Source organism: Pristis pectinata, chromosome 28, assembly GCF_009764475.1.
Source record: "Pristis pectinata isolate sPriPec2 chromosome 28, sPriPec2.1.pri, whole genome shotgun sequence".
Classification (NCBI taxonomy): domain Eukaryota; kingdom Metazoa; phylum Chordata; class Chondrichthyes; order Rhinopristiformes; family Pristidae; genus Pristis; species Pristis pectinata.
Window position 1 is genome coordinate 803,455 of NC_067432.1, and position 17,023 is coordinate 820,477.

Consider the following 17,023-nt stretch of genomic DNA (forward strand, 5'->3'; position numbering starts at 1 on the left):
AATGTAAATTGTTAATTAAGTAAACAAGTAACTTTAAAACTCCATTTGTTTCACTAATGACCTTAAGGGAAGAAAATGTCATTTTTATCTAGTTTGACAATGTGACTCTAGACCTGCAGAAAATGTGGTTGAACGTCAATGGGTTAGCCATTAGGGCAGTTTGGGATGTGCAACCCATGCTGTCCTGGCTAGCAATGTCTCCATCGCTTGAATAATTAACATTATTTGAGTTCCTGTCTGTAATGGAGTAGGAAACTGTATCTAACTGCTGCTAAAGAGGAATATCTGACTTAGTTAACTGCTGAGATTTTTATTGTTAATTGGGGAATGGAGAGACTCATGTTATAAGTATTTAGAATGTTAACCAGGAGTTTATAAAGCTGCTTTTCATTTGTTTTTAGGATGACAGTGTGTTAACCAACATCAAAGAATCCAGTACAGAGCACATTGGTGAGATTTCTGTCATTACTGCTTATAAAGTAAACTTAAGATTTCACAGCACAGAAAGAGACTGCTCAGCCCAATGTGCCTATAGCAGTTTAATGGTCATCACCTCTTCACCTGACCACATTAACGTATCCCTTAATACTAAACTAGTCAAAAATAAAAGTCTCCTGATAAGCCATGCCCTTGTCCTGTAAGAGCTTCCTACACAAGTCACTAGACAGCAGACAAGGGTGGGATCCCTGACCCTATGTGTTAAATGCTGAGCTCTTTGATTAGTTCTGGTGCCTTTACAATTAGCAACTGAGATCAATTAATGCAGCTGATGGGATATTGGTTCAAACAGCAAAAAGCTGTAGATGCTGGAAATCTGAATGATGAACAGATGCTAAATACTCAGTAGATTAGACAGCATCAATGGAGAAAGTTAATATGTCAATTTAGTAATCCCACATTCGCAGCCTAGTTTTCAACTGTCGAGGGAAGCAAATGAGCAAAATGTAAAATTTTAAAATTTGAGCATGTCTATCAGGAAGGAAAAAGTGTTACAGATATTGGAGGACATTAGGGTGGCTAAATCATCAGAGCCTGACAGGATGTATCCCAGGATGCTAAGGAAAGCAGAGGAGGGATTGCTGGGCTTCTGATAGAGATTTTTGCATCTTTGTTAGCCACGAGGGAGGTGCCAGAAAACTGGAGGATAGCTAATTTTTCCTCTGATCAAAAAGCCTGGAAATTACAGGCTTTTGAGCCTTAAGTGCTAGTGAAGTTGTTGCAGAAGATCCTGAGGGGCAGGATTTTTATGCTCACTTGGAACAGCAGGGACCCGTTAGGAGAAGTCGGCGTGATTTTGTGCAGGGGAGGTCAGGTCTCTTAAATCTGATTTCTGTTGAGGAGGTAACTAAGCAAGTTGATGGAGGCAGAGCAGTAGATGTGGTTTACATGAATTTTAATAAGGCTTTTGACAAGGTCCCACATGATAGGCAGGTCCAGAGACTGAATCCAAAATTGGCTTGGCGATAGGAACTAGAGGTTAGTATTGAATGGGTGTTTTTTTCAGACTGAAAGTTTGTAATAAGTGGTGTACCATAGGGATCAGTACTGAGACCTTTGTGTGTGTGTGTGTGTGTGTGTGTGTGTGTGTGTGTGTGTGTGTGTGTGTGTGTGTGTGTGTAATTGACTTGAATGAGAATGTAGGTGGTCTGATTAGTAAGTTTGTAGATGACACAAAGATTGTTGTTGTAGATAGCAAAGGTTGTCTAAGGTTATACCAGGGCATAGATCAGCTGGAATATTGGGCAGAGTGGTGGCAGATGGAATTTAATCCAGATGTGAGGTAATGCACTTTGAGTAGGACATAGAAGGTAAGTGGCAGAGACCTTGGGAACATTGATGTAAGAGAGACCTTGGGTCCAAGCCCATAGTTCCCTGAAAGTGGCTACACAGGTGGATAGGGTAGTGAAGAAGACATTTGGCATGCTTGCCTTCATAGGCTGAGGCATTGAGTGCAAGAATTGGAACATCATGTTGCAGTTGTTAGATTGCACTTAGAGTAGTGTGTACAGTTCTGGTCACCACACTACAGGAAATACATGGTACCAATAGAGAGAGTACAAAAGAGATTCACCAGGATGTTGCCTGGAATGGAAGGCTGTAGTTATAAGGAGAGAGTGGATAGGCAGTGTTCATTTTCACTGCAATGTAGGAAGCTGAGTGGTGACCTTGTAGAGGTTTATGAAATTCTGCGGAGCATGGGACAGATAGTTATCTTCTGCAGGGCACAGGTTTAAGGTGAGAGGAAGAAATTAAAAGGAGATTTGAGGGGTAAGCTTTTCCACACAGGATGGTGGTTATTTGGAATGCACTGCCACATGAGGTGGTGGGCGCAGATACAGTTACCATGTTTAAAAGGCTTTTGGGTAGGTACTTGGATAGGAAAGCTGTAGAGGGCAAATTGGATTAGTGTAGATAGGCTTTGGCATCTATGGTCGGCATGGGCGAGGTGGTTCAAAAATGTCAGTTTCTGTGCTGTATGATTTTATAATACGTTCCAATTTCACATTCACTGGTTCCAGGTCTATTTTTTGTTGTCCTGAGGTGTGAACAAGTGTTTTTCTTTTGTTGCTGAGGAAGCTATTTATTTCTACTTGCCAGATAGAGAAAAATAGTCTATTTACTAGGTCTCGATGCTAATAGACAACAGCCTAATCTCGGCTTTAAATGATCCACCTGGAAAAGGTGAAAGCAGCTGCTAATAATTTGTAGAATGGCCCAAGGATTTGGGCAGAAGAACACAGGAGGAGTAGTGGGCCACTTGGCCCCTCCAGCCTGCCCCACCATTCCGTATGATCACAGCAGATCTGCCCCAGGCCTCATCTCCTCTTCTATACAAGTTCACCATTGTCCTCAATTTCCTGATCTTTCAAAAAAAATTATCCACTTCCTCTTTAATTACCCCAGTGATCTGCTTTCACAACCATCCAGGGTAGAAAACTTCAATGATTTGCCAGCCCCTATGAAAAGAAGTGATCTGGCCAGTTCTGATACAAACAGAAAAAATGTTATCTGAATTTTTCTCATTGGATTTGCTCTGTCAACTTTCAGAATCCAGTGCCAATTCATATCACTTTTGTGGGGAATGTTTCTGAAATGTTATTGGCCTGACATTGACCCAGGAGAGGGTGTTTCTGCAGATTTTTCCTTTCCCATTGTCATTAATTTGACTGAATTGTTGGATGTTTTATTTCTATCTTTCTGCTGACTCTGGGAAGCAGGTTTGCCTCGAGGCACAATCAATGCAGAAAAGCTATTTGCAATGTTGCAAGATGAAAACACTGAGGTGATCATTATGGATGCTCGGAGTTCCAAGGATTACCAGGAATCTCACATACATATGGCCAGGTCATGCTGTATAAGTGTGCCAGAGGAAGCTATCAACCCAGGGTAAGAAATTCCGTCCATTTGGAATTGCCGGCGGGTGCTATTTTAAAGTTTGATAAGATAGTTGAACGTTATCTGCTTTCGTGAAGATATTTTAGTTCCTATCTCTCTTTCCCAAGTTAATATTTCTAAAAATTCTTCCCTGCAGCATCACTGTTAACCAGATAGAGTTGAAACTGCCAGAAGAATCAAAGGAGATGTGGAGAAAGCGGCAGTTTGTTGATTACATTGTTTTGTTGGATTGGTTCAGTTCCATCAACCAGGTGAAAGGGGGAACTGTTCTTCAGAGCCTCAAAGATGCACTTTATAAGGTTTGAAAATTACTTGAAACATGCGTGTTGTAGAATTGTACACAGTTGAGTACTGGTACTGTTGCTGTATGATTACAGAATGGGTCATCCAGATTTAACCATCTCCCTGCCACTTCTCTACCTGATATCAAATCCTGTCAACAATGGCATTTCACGTCTGCACCACAATATTTGGTTCATACTGCATACAGATGGGAAATTACAGGGTGGGCCATAATCTTTGGAGCTTGGAACAGCAACAATAGCTTTTTGTGATGGAAGGGTTGGGTGCACTAATTTACCATGAGTATTGCATTTTCTATTTACTTCTCTTGTGCAGTGGGATAGCCAAGTAATTCTTCGGAGTGAACCAATGGTGTTGGAGGGTGGCTATGACAGCTGGCTTCTCTGCTACCCAATGTACACCACTAATTCCAAAGTGACTGTTCCAAAGGAAGAATCCTATACAGCTGTCCAAGTCTCCTGTAAGTGTTTCTGCTTCAAAATAAACAAGGACTTTTAAAACCCTTATTAACTTGACTATATAACATCCTTAAAGACAAAGCTGAAAAACATTTATGGTATAAATTTGTTTCAAACAGTAAGCAGTGTGTAAGCAGTCCATTGCAATGTGTGCTGCTGTGAATGGTAAATATATTTTGGGAAGTGGGATGAAAAAAATTGCAAGAAAATACATTTTCAGAGATGTATAAAATATTTTGGCTTTGGCGTTAACCTAAGAATACAAGATAAAGTCTGTTGGGATAGTATGGGAGCACCAAGAGTTAGTGTACAGCTATGCCGAATGGGGTGAAAACTGCCCTACTGTAAGAATGGCACAAAGAGGAGATGGTGCCTGGGTGATTCTTGACAGGCATTCAGTGGGGCTTGCAATCCCCAGACTCTAAGCTATTAAGCATTGGAAAATGCAAACAATTTAAAGACATTAAATACATTGACTTAATAAATTTCCCCAAAGGAGGAAACATGGTGTGGTTGAAACCTGCTGTGGCTAATGCAAGGGAAGATAACGCTTCCATTACTGTGTGATCGTGCACTAATTCTGGGTGTCAGTTGGTAATTTTAGTTAGGTTTTCACTCCACCCCCCCCCCCCCAATTCCTCCTCAATGCTTAAAGGTACTAATGCCCAACAAGGATCCATCCACTGGTTTCCCTCTGGTACCACATCTGTGCATTTGAAACAGTGACATTGTGGAAAATCTTGCAACCTTTCCCTGTAAGGGAGAATTACTGAATACTGATCAGAAATGCTCGGCTGATTTTGTTTCTCCCCCAACCTTCCCAAGGCAATTGGCATTGGGGGCAACCGCAAGTCACAGTTGTGAAAGCAGCTGAGTTCAGCCTGTAAGCACAGTGGGAATCAAAGTTCTTTCTTCAGAACTATATTTGGCTGCAGCACTGAACCTCTTGATTCATTGATCAAAGAAACAATCTGTATATTTTAATGACTGCTAAATCAAAACTTTAGAACAAACTGTGTTCATTATTTTATAAACAGTGAATTTTAGTTACCCATCCTTGGAGGAAACCCCTCCTCCTTGCCCATGCTCTGGAGACCTTGATGAAGGGAAGGCATTCCAAGAATTGGGAAGTTTTAATGGTAACTTATCTGAGCCAGAAGGGACAACAAAAGAAGTCGCCATAGAAACGAGTAATGTGCCTAATGGTGTACCTGGTGCAAGAGGTCCAGTATCAACTGGTGGGCAACCCGTTGCAGTGAAAATCATTCCACAGGTATGTGTGTGTTATAATACTTAAATGCAGAGAATGCACTATCCTCTAAAATTCCTCCTCCCGTGGTTCTGACCCAAATTACATACTTGATATACCCCTTACTAAGTAAACCAAAAGCAAACCTTCTACCAGATTTCAGTGCTGTGAACTCTTTCCTTCACACCTCTTCAGCTGGTATGAGTAAAACTGGGATCTTGCAAGGTGTAACATCTCTGGACCATTGAGGCTGTCAGGTCAATGGTGCGGAGATTATGGGTGGTAAAGTAGCCTTTTGTACCTGACACTGCTGGGCATATCCTGCTTCTCCATATTTTACATCTTTTCTTGTTTCTTCCCTCTGTACTCGCATTCTCTAACTGCCTTCATCTTGTAGCTTTTTCACTTTTTGTCTCTCTCACCCATTGATCGTATAAGCTCTACAACTTATTCCCGTGGCATACCTGGCCTTGTCCTATTGGGGTTGGTCCCTTTAACATGTCCATACCCTCCCTTGCACCATCACTGAAGCTTGTATTTTCTCTCTCCCAACTGTAAGTCAGAATCCTGAACCTCAGTGTTTCTCTCTCCATAGATGCTACCTGACTTGTTGAGTATTTCCAGCACTTTCTATTTTTATTTCGTTTGTCCGCGTGTGTAATTTTTTGATTTTCAACTGTGATCATTCCCATTTCCTGATAAGGCAGTCAGACTTGTATCCATGTCAATATGTTACCTTTTGAATTTTTATTTTCCATAATAACCTTTGATGCGATACTTTATCAAATCTTCAGTTTAGCATATCTTTTTCCCCTTTTGGCAAGCAACTAGTTCTGGTTAATATCAAAAACTCAAATTACAGCTTAGACTGGTGGAGCCCACGTTTTTGCATCGGGGAGAGTCATTGCTCTTGCTGACATGTTTGATGTGGACATCGGAAATAAAAATAGAAAATGCTGGAAATACTCAGTAGGTCAGGCAGCATCAATGGAAGAAAACACATTTCGGTTGAAGATCTGTTACAAATGGGAAAGAGAGAAAATAAGTTGAAGAGAAGGTGTTGGGGGTGGGATAGAATCAGGTTTATTATCACCGACATATGAAGTGAAATTTGTTGTTTTGTGGCAGCAGGACAGTACAGAACATAAATTACTGTACGTTACAAAAATAAATGGTGCAAAAGGGGAATAACAAGGTAGTGTTCATGGACCATTCAGAAATCTGATAGCAGAGGAGAAGAAGCTATTCAAACGTTGAGTGTGGGTCTTCAAGCTCCTGTACCTCTGCAGATGGTAGTAACGAGAAGAGGGCCTTTCGCAGATGGTGAGGGTTAATTTCGCAGATAGTGAGGGTTATTAATGATAGATGCCACCTTGAGGCACCGCCTCTTGAAGACGTCCTCAGTGGTGGGGAGGGTTGTGCCTGTGATGGAGCTGGCTGAGTCTACAACCCTCTGCAGCCTCTTTCGATATGATAAAGGGGCTATCTCTGTGATGGTAAAGTCAGTGATGCAGTGGAGATAAGTTTTAGAGATTGTATGACCAATAAGTTGGAGAGAAAAAAAGTGAAACAAAAGTGATGAGATGATGGCAATTGGAGAGTAAGAATACAGGCAAAGGGACGTGAAAAGTGTAATCTGGGCACTCAATCGATTAGTTTTAATTTATCTATAATTTTCTTTAATAGAAACATGGAAAATTAAGAACAGAAGTAGACTATTCAGGCCTTTGAGCATATTCTACCGCTAAATGTGATTGTTGCTAATCATTATTACCATCTTCCAGCTTCTGCCCATTTCCCTTGATATCTCTGGCCTTTAGGAAAATATCCAGATCCACCTTGAATATGTTTAATGATTTGGTGTCAACTGCTATCCACCTGTATAGAGCTTGACAGGTTCATCGTTCTTCTCTTAGAACATAAGAAATAGGAGCAGGAGTAGGCTATCTGGCCCATCGACCCTGCTCTGCCATTCAATAAGATCATGGATGATCCAGCCGTGGACTCAGCTCCACTTTATCTGCCTTTTCCCTGTAACCCTTAATTCCCCTACTGTGCAGAAATCTCTCTGTGTCTTAAATATATTTAATGTGGTAGCCCCATGCTTCCCTGGGCAGAGAATTCCACAGATTCACTGCTCTCTGGGAAAAGTAGTTCCTCCTCTTTCTAAATCTTGAGGCTATGTCCCCTAGTCTGACTTACCAGCGGAAACAACTTCCCTGCCTCTATCTTATCTATCTCTTTCATAATTTTATATGGTTCTATGAGATCTCATCTCATTCTTCTGAATTCCAGCGAGTATAGTCCCAGGTGATTCAGTCTCCTCAAAGGCTAACCCCCTCATCTCCAGAATCAACCTGGTAAACCTGCTCTGCACCGCCTCCAACGCCAGTTTATCATTCCTCAAGTAAGGAGACCAGAACTGCACGCAGTACTCCAGGTGTGGCCTCACCAGTACCCTATACAGTTGCAGCATAACCTCCCTGCTCTTAAATTCAATCCCTCTGGCAATGAAGGCCAACATTCCATTTGCTGCCTTGATAACCTGTTGCACCTGCAAAGCAACCTTTTGCGATTAATGCACAAGCACCCCCAAGTGTCTCTGCACAACAGCATGCTGCAATCTTTCACCATTTAAATAATCTGATCTTCTATTTTTCATTCCAAAATGGATGACCTTGCATTTACCAACATTATACTCCATCTGCCAGACCCTTGCCCACTTAACCTATCTATATCTGTCTGCAGACTCTTTGCATCCTCTGCACAATTTGCTTTTCCACCCAACTTAGTGTCATTGGCAAACTTAGGTACGCTTCACTCGGTCCTCTCTTCCAAATAGTTAACGTATATCATGAACAGTTGCAGGCCCAGCACTGACCCCTGCGGCACCCCACTCACCACTGATTGCCAACCAGAGAAACACCCATTTATCCCAACTCTCTGCCTTCTATTGATTAACCAATCCTTATGGATGTCTTTTATGCGACACCTTATTGAACACCACCTGAAAATCCAAGTATACAACATCCACCTGTTCCCTTCTATCCACTGCGCTCATTATATCCTCAAAGAACTCCAGTAAGTTTGTCAAACAGGATCTGCCCTTCCTGAATCTATGCTGTGTCTGCCTGATGGAATCATTTCTATCCAGATGTCTCACTATTTCTTCCTAAATGATGAAGCATTTTCCTGACTACAGACATTAAGCTAACTGGCCTATAGTTTCCTGCCTTTTACCTACATCCTTTTTTAAACAATGGCGTGAAATTTGCTGTCTTCCAATCTGGTGGGACCTGCTCAGTCCAGAGAATTTTGATAAATTATCATAAACGCCTGTTGTAACTTCCGCTGTTTCTTTCAGTACCCTGGGAAGCATCCCATCAGGACCAGGGGACGTCTACTTTTAGACCCACTAGTTTGCTCTTCTCAGTCCTAAATGGTCTACAGATCCTTCGGGCCCAACTTATAGAGACCATCGAGCATTTGGAAGTTGGGCGGAATGGATTTGCCAGCTGCTGGGGGCTTGCAGGCATGTTCTAGGCATTTTCATGTGCCTTCTCTCCCCACACCCACCCCCTCCCCATATTGAGCTGTGACAATTGGAGGTTGGGTGGTGCTGAGCAGAGCTGGGAACTCTGAACAGACTCGCTCACTCACTGAGTCAGTGAGGCTGCTGGGAGCTGCTCTTCCCACGCCTGCTCACTCTCCCGTCACAGCTGTTTCTGTGATCCTCTCCCACACACTGTGTTTGTTCATTGCCATCTTACAAAGAGTTCAGGTTACAAACATTTCTTGGGAGTGGAACCCTGTCATTAACTGGGGACTGCCTGTACCCCTTTTCCTTAGACTTTGACCCCTGGTCCTGGACTACCTAGCCTTTTGGAACATCTTTCCTGCCTCTAATCTCTCCAGTCCTGTTCTTTAGGTTTCTATGAGATCCCTTCTCAGTCTTCTAAACTTGAGTGACTGTAATTCTCTAACTGACCCTTCTCTTCTCGTACACCAGACTTGCTATCCCAGGAATCAGTCTGATGAACCTTGACTGAACTTCCTTCCCAGCTAGGGCAGCCTTCCTCAGATAAGGAGACCTTAACTGCACACAGCATTCAGGATGTGGTCTCACCAAGGCCTTGGACAACTACAGCGTGACATCCCTGCTCCTACACTCAAATTCTTACTACGAAGGCCAGCATACAATTTACTGTCTTAATCGCCTGCGGCACCTTATACTTCAGCGGCTGGTGTACAAAACACTCAAGTGTTGTTGCATCTCCCCTTTCCCAATCTATCACCATTCAGATAATCTCCTGTTACTGCCACCAAAGTGGATAACCTAACATTTGTCCACATTCTGCCACTTCTGCCATGTGCCTTCCCACTCCCTCAATCTGTCTGTCAACCTGGAGCTTCTCTGCATCCTCCTCAAGGCTCACTCTCATACCTGGCTTTGTGTCATCTGCAGACTTGGAGATATTACATTTAATTCCCTTGTTCAAATTATTAATACACATCGTGAAAGACTGGGGTCCCATCAGTGATCCTTGTGGTACCCCACTAGTCAATGCCTGCCACTCAGAAAAAGGCCCATGTATTTTTTATCTGTGTTTTCTGTCAGCCAACCAGTTCTCTGTCCATTGCAGCACCTTACCATCGCCCGTTCAATTTAATTTTGCTAACCTCTTATGGGAGACCTTATTGAAAGTGTTCTGAAAGTTCAGATATACCACATCTACTCTCCCTCATCTATTCTGCTAGTCGCATCTTCAGAAAAATCTTAATAAATTTGAGAAGCATGATTTCCCTTTGTGTCCACGTTGACTTTGTCTGATCCTGTCGTCCTTCTCCAAGTGCTCCGCTTTACATATTTTATAATGGATTGTAGCATTTTCCCCATCACTGACATCAGGCTAACCAGTCTATATTCCCTTTTTTCTTTGTACCTTTTTTTAACTATTGGGGTTGCATTGGCCACGCTCCAATCCATTGAAACTGTTCAGAGTCAACAGAATGTTGGAAAATGATCACCAATGCATCCACGATTTCTAAGGCCACGTAAGTACTCTGGGATGCAGACTACTGGGCCCAGGGATTTGTTATTTGTACCCTCCTTTGTGAAGACAGAACCAAAGTAAGGATTTAATTGGTCTGCTATTTCTTAATTCCCTCTTATAAATTCCCTTTTTTCTGACTTTAAAAGGCTTGCATTTGGCTTTAATTTTTTACTCTTCACTTCAGTCTCTGCTAATTCTGGGGGCAAATTCCCATACGTCTGCAAAATGATTCAAATGACCTAAATAATAAAGTTCATAAAATTTAGATGTTTATAAACACTGGAAGATTATAGAATTCTGTCCTCTTGAGCTTATTGAAATGGCCATTGGCCCTGTGTAACAGTTAGGTTAACTATTATTTCTGGAACCTCAAGCTTTCCCCAACCTAGTCAAAAGGTGGCATTCTGCTTATTGCATCTGCCAATGTGTAGCCAGCCTCAAGGCAAAAAGGTCAATGTGCTTGCTATTTGTGCTCTTGTCCCCATTTTTGAACAATGATCCACTTACTCAATTGTGTTTTGCATTGATTGCACAGTTTGAGATTGAAAGTATGCAGAGAATTGCAGGTGTGTTGTCTCAACCTTCTGATTGATGCCTTGATTGTAGCTTGTTTTGCACTTCGGGAATACAAGAGTTGAAGATTTTGAATAATCTGTTTTAAGTACTTCTGTCGAGTTAATTGAATGCTTTTGCAAGGTTCACGAAGGCAATTCTATTTTTATGCATTTGAACAGATTGATCGAACTAAGAAACCTGCACTAAAAGTGCCAGAGAGGTCTTGTTCTGGTACAGAAGGTCTACCTGTTCACAATGGACCAGTGATACCTGATCGGTCAACAAAGCCATGTGTGGAGCCACAAAACCTGTTAACGGATGAAGAAATAAGTCAGATCCATGCTGAAGCAGCATTGATCAGTGAAAAGGCCAGAAAAGAAAAAGAACAGCGTGGGCGAAGGCAGGAAGAGCAAAGGAGAAAGGAACAATTAGAGAGAGAAAAGGAAAAAGAACAGCGTGAGGAAGAAGAAAAGGAGCTTAAAATAAAAGCAGAGCAAGACAGACAGAGCAAAGAAACTGAAGAACAGAGAAGACAGGAACTGGAAGACAGATGGCAGAAAGAAGAAGATGAAAGGAAACTATTAGCAGAGCAAGTAAAGAAGTCTCTGGAGGAAAAAGGGAAAACTGAAAGTCAGATAAGAGAGCAGGTGGATGTGAGGAAAGATGTGCAAGAGCAACCTGTACCTGAGCCCGAGGCCAGCAGCTCTAGTAGAGAAAAGCAGGTACATCAACATTTGAAAATATTGTGTAATGGGATAAAACTAAAATAGTGCTAGTAGGGACAAAATTAATGACTGTATTATAGTTTAAAAGGGGAATTTGAACTTATTACAGCTATGCCCTTAAAGGGAGTATAGTCTGGCTAAACTAATCTGCGTTTATAAATTCTGTATTCCTTTTCATTATATCTGCACCTTTCTAAATTGTTAAATATCCTTTGTCCTTCAAGTCATTGGACCACATTTGTGCTGCAATTTTGCCTTGTCCTTCTGAATTTGGCTATAAACTGATTTTGTCCTCTGGGTGATTTACTCATTTTTATTTACTTCATATAATTGCTGACAGTTGAGACACCTGCCCTTGATCAACATGTCCAAAGATGACTCCAGTGCATTGTGGAAATTAAAAGGGCAGCTCAGTGTCACAACTAAATTGAGGCACTGCTTCACAGCCCGGAGACTCAATCTTAATCTCAGGTGCTGTCTGTGTGGAATTTGCATGTTCTCCCTCTGACCGCTTGGGGTTCCTCCTAGTGTTCTGGTTTCCTCCCACCTCCCAAAGGCATCTGGTTTGGTAATTGGCCACTGTATATTCCCCTTGTGAGTGGTAGAACTTGGGGGAAGTTGATGGAATGTGGACTGAATTTTTAAAGAAATAAGATTAGTGTATAAGTAGTGTAAATGGGTGATTGATGGTGGGTGTGGACTCAGTGCGTCATAGCACTCATTTCCATGAATCCCTCTAACTCTATGAAAGCATGGTACAGTAAGATCTGTGCCGTTTGTTCAAAATTGTATGGTGCCATGTTTTCTACAGCTGCCAATCAGTCTGGTTGAGATCTCTGGTATCTACACACCAGTATCCTATTCCACAATGCTCCCATTGACTTCGAGTTACTAGCTAGGCTCAGTGATCAGCTGCTACTCTGCTGTTCCAAATAGCAGCGTCTAGTTGCTGAGCCAGAGAAGGCTGGGTAAGTTTTTCCAGTCTGTTCCCATTTTCTAGTGGCCTGGATAATTCAAAATGGGGAATACTTCTGGATTTGGTCATCTGTTTTCATGCTGATGAATTTTTGAACGTTGCTTCACACTGAGGAGGAGGTTGGAGTTGATATGAAAGAAGGCATATTGGAGAGAACTTCAGTGATCATGCTCAGCCATAGAGTGCTATTAACTTGGCTGTTCAGGCCAGTTGATGTACAGAAGACATTGAGGAGGTGAGAGTAGAGTCCAACAGAAACAATGTGGAGCAGGATACATCTCCTCAAACAGATCCCATGAGCATGCAGAGACCTGGCCTGGTCCATCCCTCTGCTGCCACTGGTCTTGCTTTCTGCAGGTATGATCTGTTCCACTCCGAATTCAGTGTTACAAGCACAGTTAAAAGATTTCCCTGATCTAAAGGAGTGTCCCGGTGAATGAGTTGAGAGATTCTCCAGTTCTGTGTGATTGGTCAGATATTTACTTTTAAAAAGAATTAGTGGTTTCTTGCAATCTGTTATTTTCTGATGTCCTAGAAAGGAAATAAATGACAAATTTAACAGTGATAGACAATAAATACAACCAGTGAGGAAGATGATGGATTTCCATACTGACTTTAAAAGTTGACGCTAGAGTGAGAGTTGTAACACAAGTTTGGTTACTGCAGGAAGGACTATTTGATGTATGTTTTAATGAGAGAACTATTTCTGCATTCAGGCACAGCAGCAAGACCTTGGTCAAAAGAAGCAGGAAAATGGAGGCCTGCAATCAACAGTGTTTAAAGAGGATGAAAGAACAAATGTAAGCAATTCATGGTGAAACCTGCCCCAGCCTAGTTTGATCTCTTAAGCCATAATGTTCCTTCAGTGTCCCACTGAACAGTATTGGCATATTAATGCATGTGAGTAATGTTCCTGCATGTTGATTTTAAGAATATATATTTTCTCTAACATGCAGTAAATTCAATACATTAGGCTGTTTTCCTGGAGGGAGAAAATTAAAGGAATGAGAATATATGGAATATATTTTTGGAATATATGGAAAAACAGTTCTCTTTGTTTAGTGGATGATTAAAAATCTAAACAGGTTTTTACTAAGCTCTTGGGATCTGGAAAATTCTGCATGACAAAGTGGTGCTACAGATAACTTTAAAGAGTTGTGGATTAAATAAGTTTGTATCCAAATGAGAGAGTGTGGGACTAGACATAACTGGTCTCTCAAAGAGCCTGGATGGGCACGATTGACTGAAGATTCCTCTCTGCTGTATTATGTGATTCTGAGACCTCCGCTTAAAGCAAATATATAAATAATGGTTCATAAAGAGAAATCTCCATGCACTATGTGGGAAAAGTATCTTGCCTTGAGTTGAAGTGTTTAATTTTGCACATTTATTCATAATCCATTAAAAATAGTGCATTTGCATCAACTGAAGTCTCTGACCAGTGAATATAATTCCTACGATTAGATTCTGGATCTGAATATTGTCTGTCCACATTCTAATAATTTGGAGTTACAGTTGAAAGCTTGATTTTGATACTCCCTGCACCCCTTTCCCAACCTGGAGCAAGGAGTTTCTCCAGCACTTCAAAAAACAATGGCTGCAGCTATCTGTAAAGGCAGCATCTGTGGAATATTTGTGTTTGCTTTGCACAGACAGTTCTGTTTGGGAATATTTTCCTTTAAAATATTTCTTTTAAATGTAGGAACCAAGAGAAATGTTAACCAGAGCAAGAAGTGAAGAAATGGGTCGGACAGTTCCAGGCCTGCCACCAGGATGGGTGAAGGTAGTGGACACGTTTTGACCTGTTAAAAGTTTAAAATTGGCTGGACATTCTTCCGTGTGATTTAGTTGCTTCTCTTCATAAATAAGTGGAAAAATTCTATAACTTGGGGAAAGAAGTGCATTATACTTGTGGTTCCCATCTTCTGTCTCAGAGTGCCTGAATTTCTCCAGGTATATGCATAACATATGCATGTGCTAGGTTATTCCCAGTCAGGGTTTGAACCATCCCTTTTTATTTCTCTTGTAAAGGTAACATAGTGGAGATGGGGCTCGGAGTGTAAATCTTCAAGGGGCTTTTTAAACCAGTTTTTCACCTGAAATAATGTTAGGAATGTTTAATTGTATGGAGATTGATTTTGGAATCAAGAAACTCTGGCAATCCAAGTTGTGCATGTAAACTCTGCAACAAATCAATTCTTGAGTAAGGGCAGTTATTTCTGAAATGTAGAACATCATGCTTTTATAAAACAAATAACCAGTTCATAGCATTTTATTAAGTTTATTTCATATTCCTGCATGATGTATGTTGCATTTTAAAAGATTAGATTTGCAGATTCCTTCCTTGATATTGTGATACGAAGGAGCAAATCTCTGTCTTGAGTACAATTTTCACTTTGACTTTGTTCCTTATTAGTTTCTTGACGTGGTAACCGGAACCTATCGATACTATCATTCACCAACCAACTCTGTTCACATGTACCCACCTGAAATGGTGCCATCGATCACACCACCTGCAACACCTCCAACTCACAAAGCCAAACCGCCAAGTGTAACAGATGCTGATGTTCCCAAATTGAAACGTTCCTACTCCTCGCCAGATATTGCTCAAGCAATTCACGATGAGCAAAGCAAGGTGATAACAACCAAACCAGTGCCCACAGTCAACCGGGAAACAAAGTAGGTTATTTTATAATCTTGGAGCTATTTTTTTGTGTGTATGTGTTGGTGTATTTACTTAGTGCATTTAGTATTATGCTTTCTTACCTCCTTTGACTTGCTCCTAGACTATTGTCACGGACACGTTAGACCTATAACTATTAAATCCATACTAGGCCAATATAACCATATCCCCATTCCCCTGTTCAGTCTTGTATGCTCATCCTTTGGCAAACCCCTGGGCTTAATGCTCCTATAAGATTATGGTGATTGATCATGCTGCATCTGTGATTCAATCTTAATTATACATGTTGCAGTGTCATAACCAGCTAAATCTTGGAGATTTTCTTCAATAATTCTTAGAGACAGGATTTATGGGCATTTGGAGAATCATAGGCTGATTAAGGACAGTCAGCATGGCTGTGTGAGGGGCAGATTGTGCCTCACGAGCCTGATAGAATTCTTTGAGCATGTGACAAAGCACATTGATGAAGGTAGAGCAGTGGATGTTGTGTACATGGATTTTAGTAAGGCGTTTGATAAGGTTCCTCATGGAAGACTCATTCAGAAAGTCAGGAGGCATGGGATCCAGGGAAACTTGGCTGTGTGGATTCAGAATTGGCTCGCACATAGAAGACAAGAGGGGTCGTTGTAAATGGAGCGTATTCTGCCCAGAGGTCGGTGACAAATGGTGTTCTGCAGGGATGTGTTCTGGGACCCCTGGTCTTTATGATTTTTATAAATAACTTGTATGAGGATGTGGAAGGGTGGGTTAGTAAGTTTGCTGATGATACACATGTTGGTGGTGTTGCGGATAGTGTAGAAAGTTGCTGTAGATTACTACAGGATATTGATAGAGTGCAGAGCTGAGCTGAGAAGTGGCAGATGGAGTTCAACCCAGAAAAGTGTGAAGTGATACACTTCAGGAGATGGAATTTGAAGGCAGAATACAAGGTTAATGGCAGGACTCTTAGCGGTGTGGAGGAACAGAGGGATCTTGGGGTCCATGTCCATAGATCCCTCAAGGTTGCTGCGCAGGTCGATAGGTTTGTTAAGAAGGTGAATGGTGTGTTGGCCTTCATTAGTCGGGGTATTGAGTTCAAGAGCCATGAGGTAATGTTGCAGCTCTATAAAACTCTGGTTAGACCACACTTGGAGTATTGTGTTCGGCTCTGGTCGCCTCATTCTAGGGAGGATGTGGAAGCTTTAGAGAGAGTGCAGAGGAGATTTACCAGGATGCTGCCTGGATTGGAGAGCATGTCTTATGAGGATAGGTTGAGTGAGCTGGGGCTTTTCTCTTTGGAGAGGAGGATGAGAGGTGACTTGATAAAGGTGTACAAGATGATAAGAGGCATAGATCAAGTGGACAGTCAGAAACTTTTTCCCAGGGCAACAATGGCTAACATGAGGGGGCATAATTTTAAGGTGATTGGGCGAACATGTAATGGGGATATCAGGGGTAAGTTTTTTTTACACAGAGTAGTGGGTGCATGGAACGCACTACCTGCAGAGGTTGTGGGGGCAGATACATTAGGGACATTTAAGAGACTCTTAGACACATGAATGATAGAGAAATGGAGGGAAGGGTTAGATAGATCTTAGAGCTCGATAAAATGTCGGCACAACATCGTGAGCTGAAGGGTCTGTAT

The 17,023-nt window shown here is 41.6% G+C and overlaps 1 protein-coding gene across 2 annotated transcripts in view; it reads left to right on the top strand.

Moving 5' to 3' along the window:
• usp8 (ubiquitin specific peptidase 8) overlaps positions 1 to 17,023 on the top strand; it is a 61,991-nt gene that overhangs the window by 22,213 nt on the left and 22,755 nt on the right. For both annotated transcript variants that reach the window (XM_052040241.1, XM_052040242.1), the window contains exons 6-14: positions 402 to 450; positions 3,219 to 3,387; positions 3,533 to 3,695; positions 4,015 to 4,159; positions 5,195 to 5,430; positions 11,195 to 11,737; positions 13,433 to 13,516; positions 14,419 to 14,499; positions 15,133 to 15,395. In XM_052040241.1, coding sequence (XP_051896201.1) covers positions 402 to 450; positions 3,219 to 3,387; positions 3,533 to 3,695; positions 4,015 to 4,159; positions 5,195 to 5,430; positions 11,195 to 11,737; positions 13,433 to 13,516; positions 14,419 to 14,499; positions 15,133 to 15,395 — 1,733 coding nt within the window. The remainder of the gene's footprint in view (positions 1 to 401; positions 451 to 3,218; positions 3,388 to 3,532; positions 3,696 to 4,014; positions 4,160 to 5,194; positions 5,431 to 11,194; positions 11,738 to 13,432; positions 13,517 to 14,418; positions 14,500 to 15,132; positions 15,396 to 17,023) is intronic.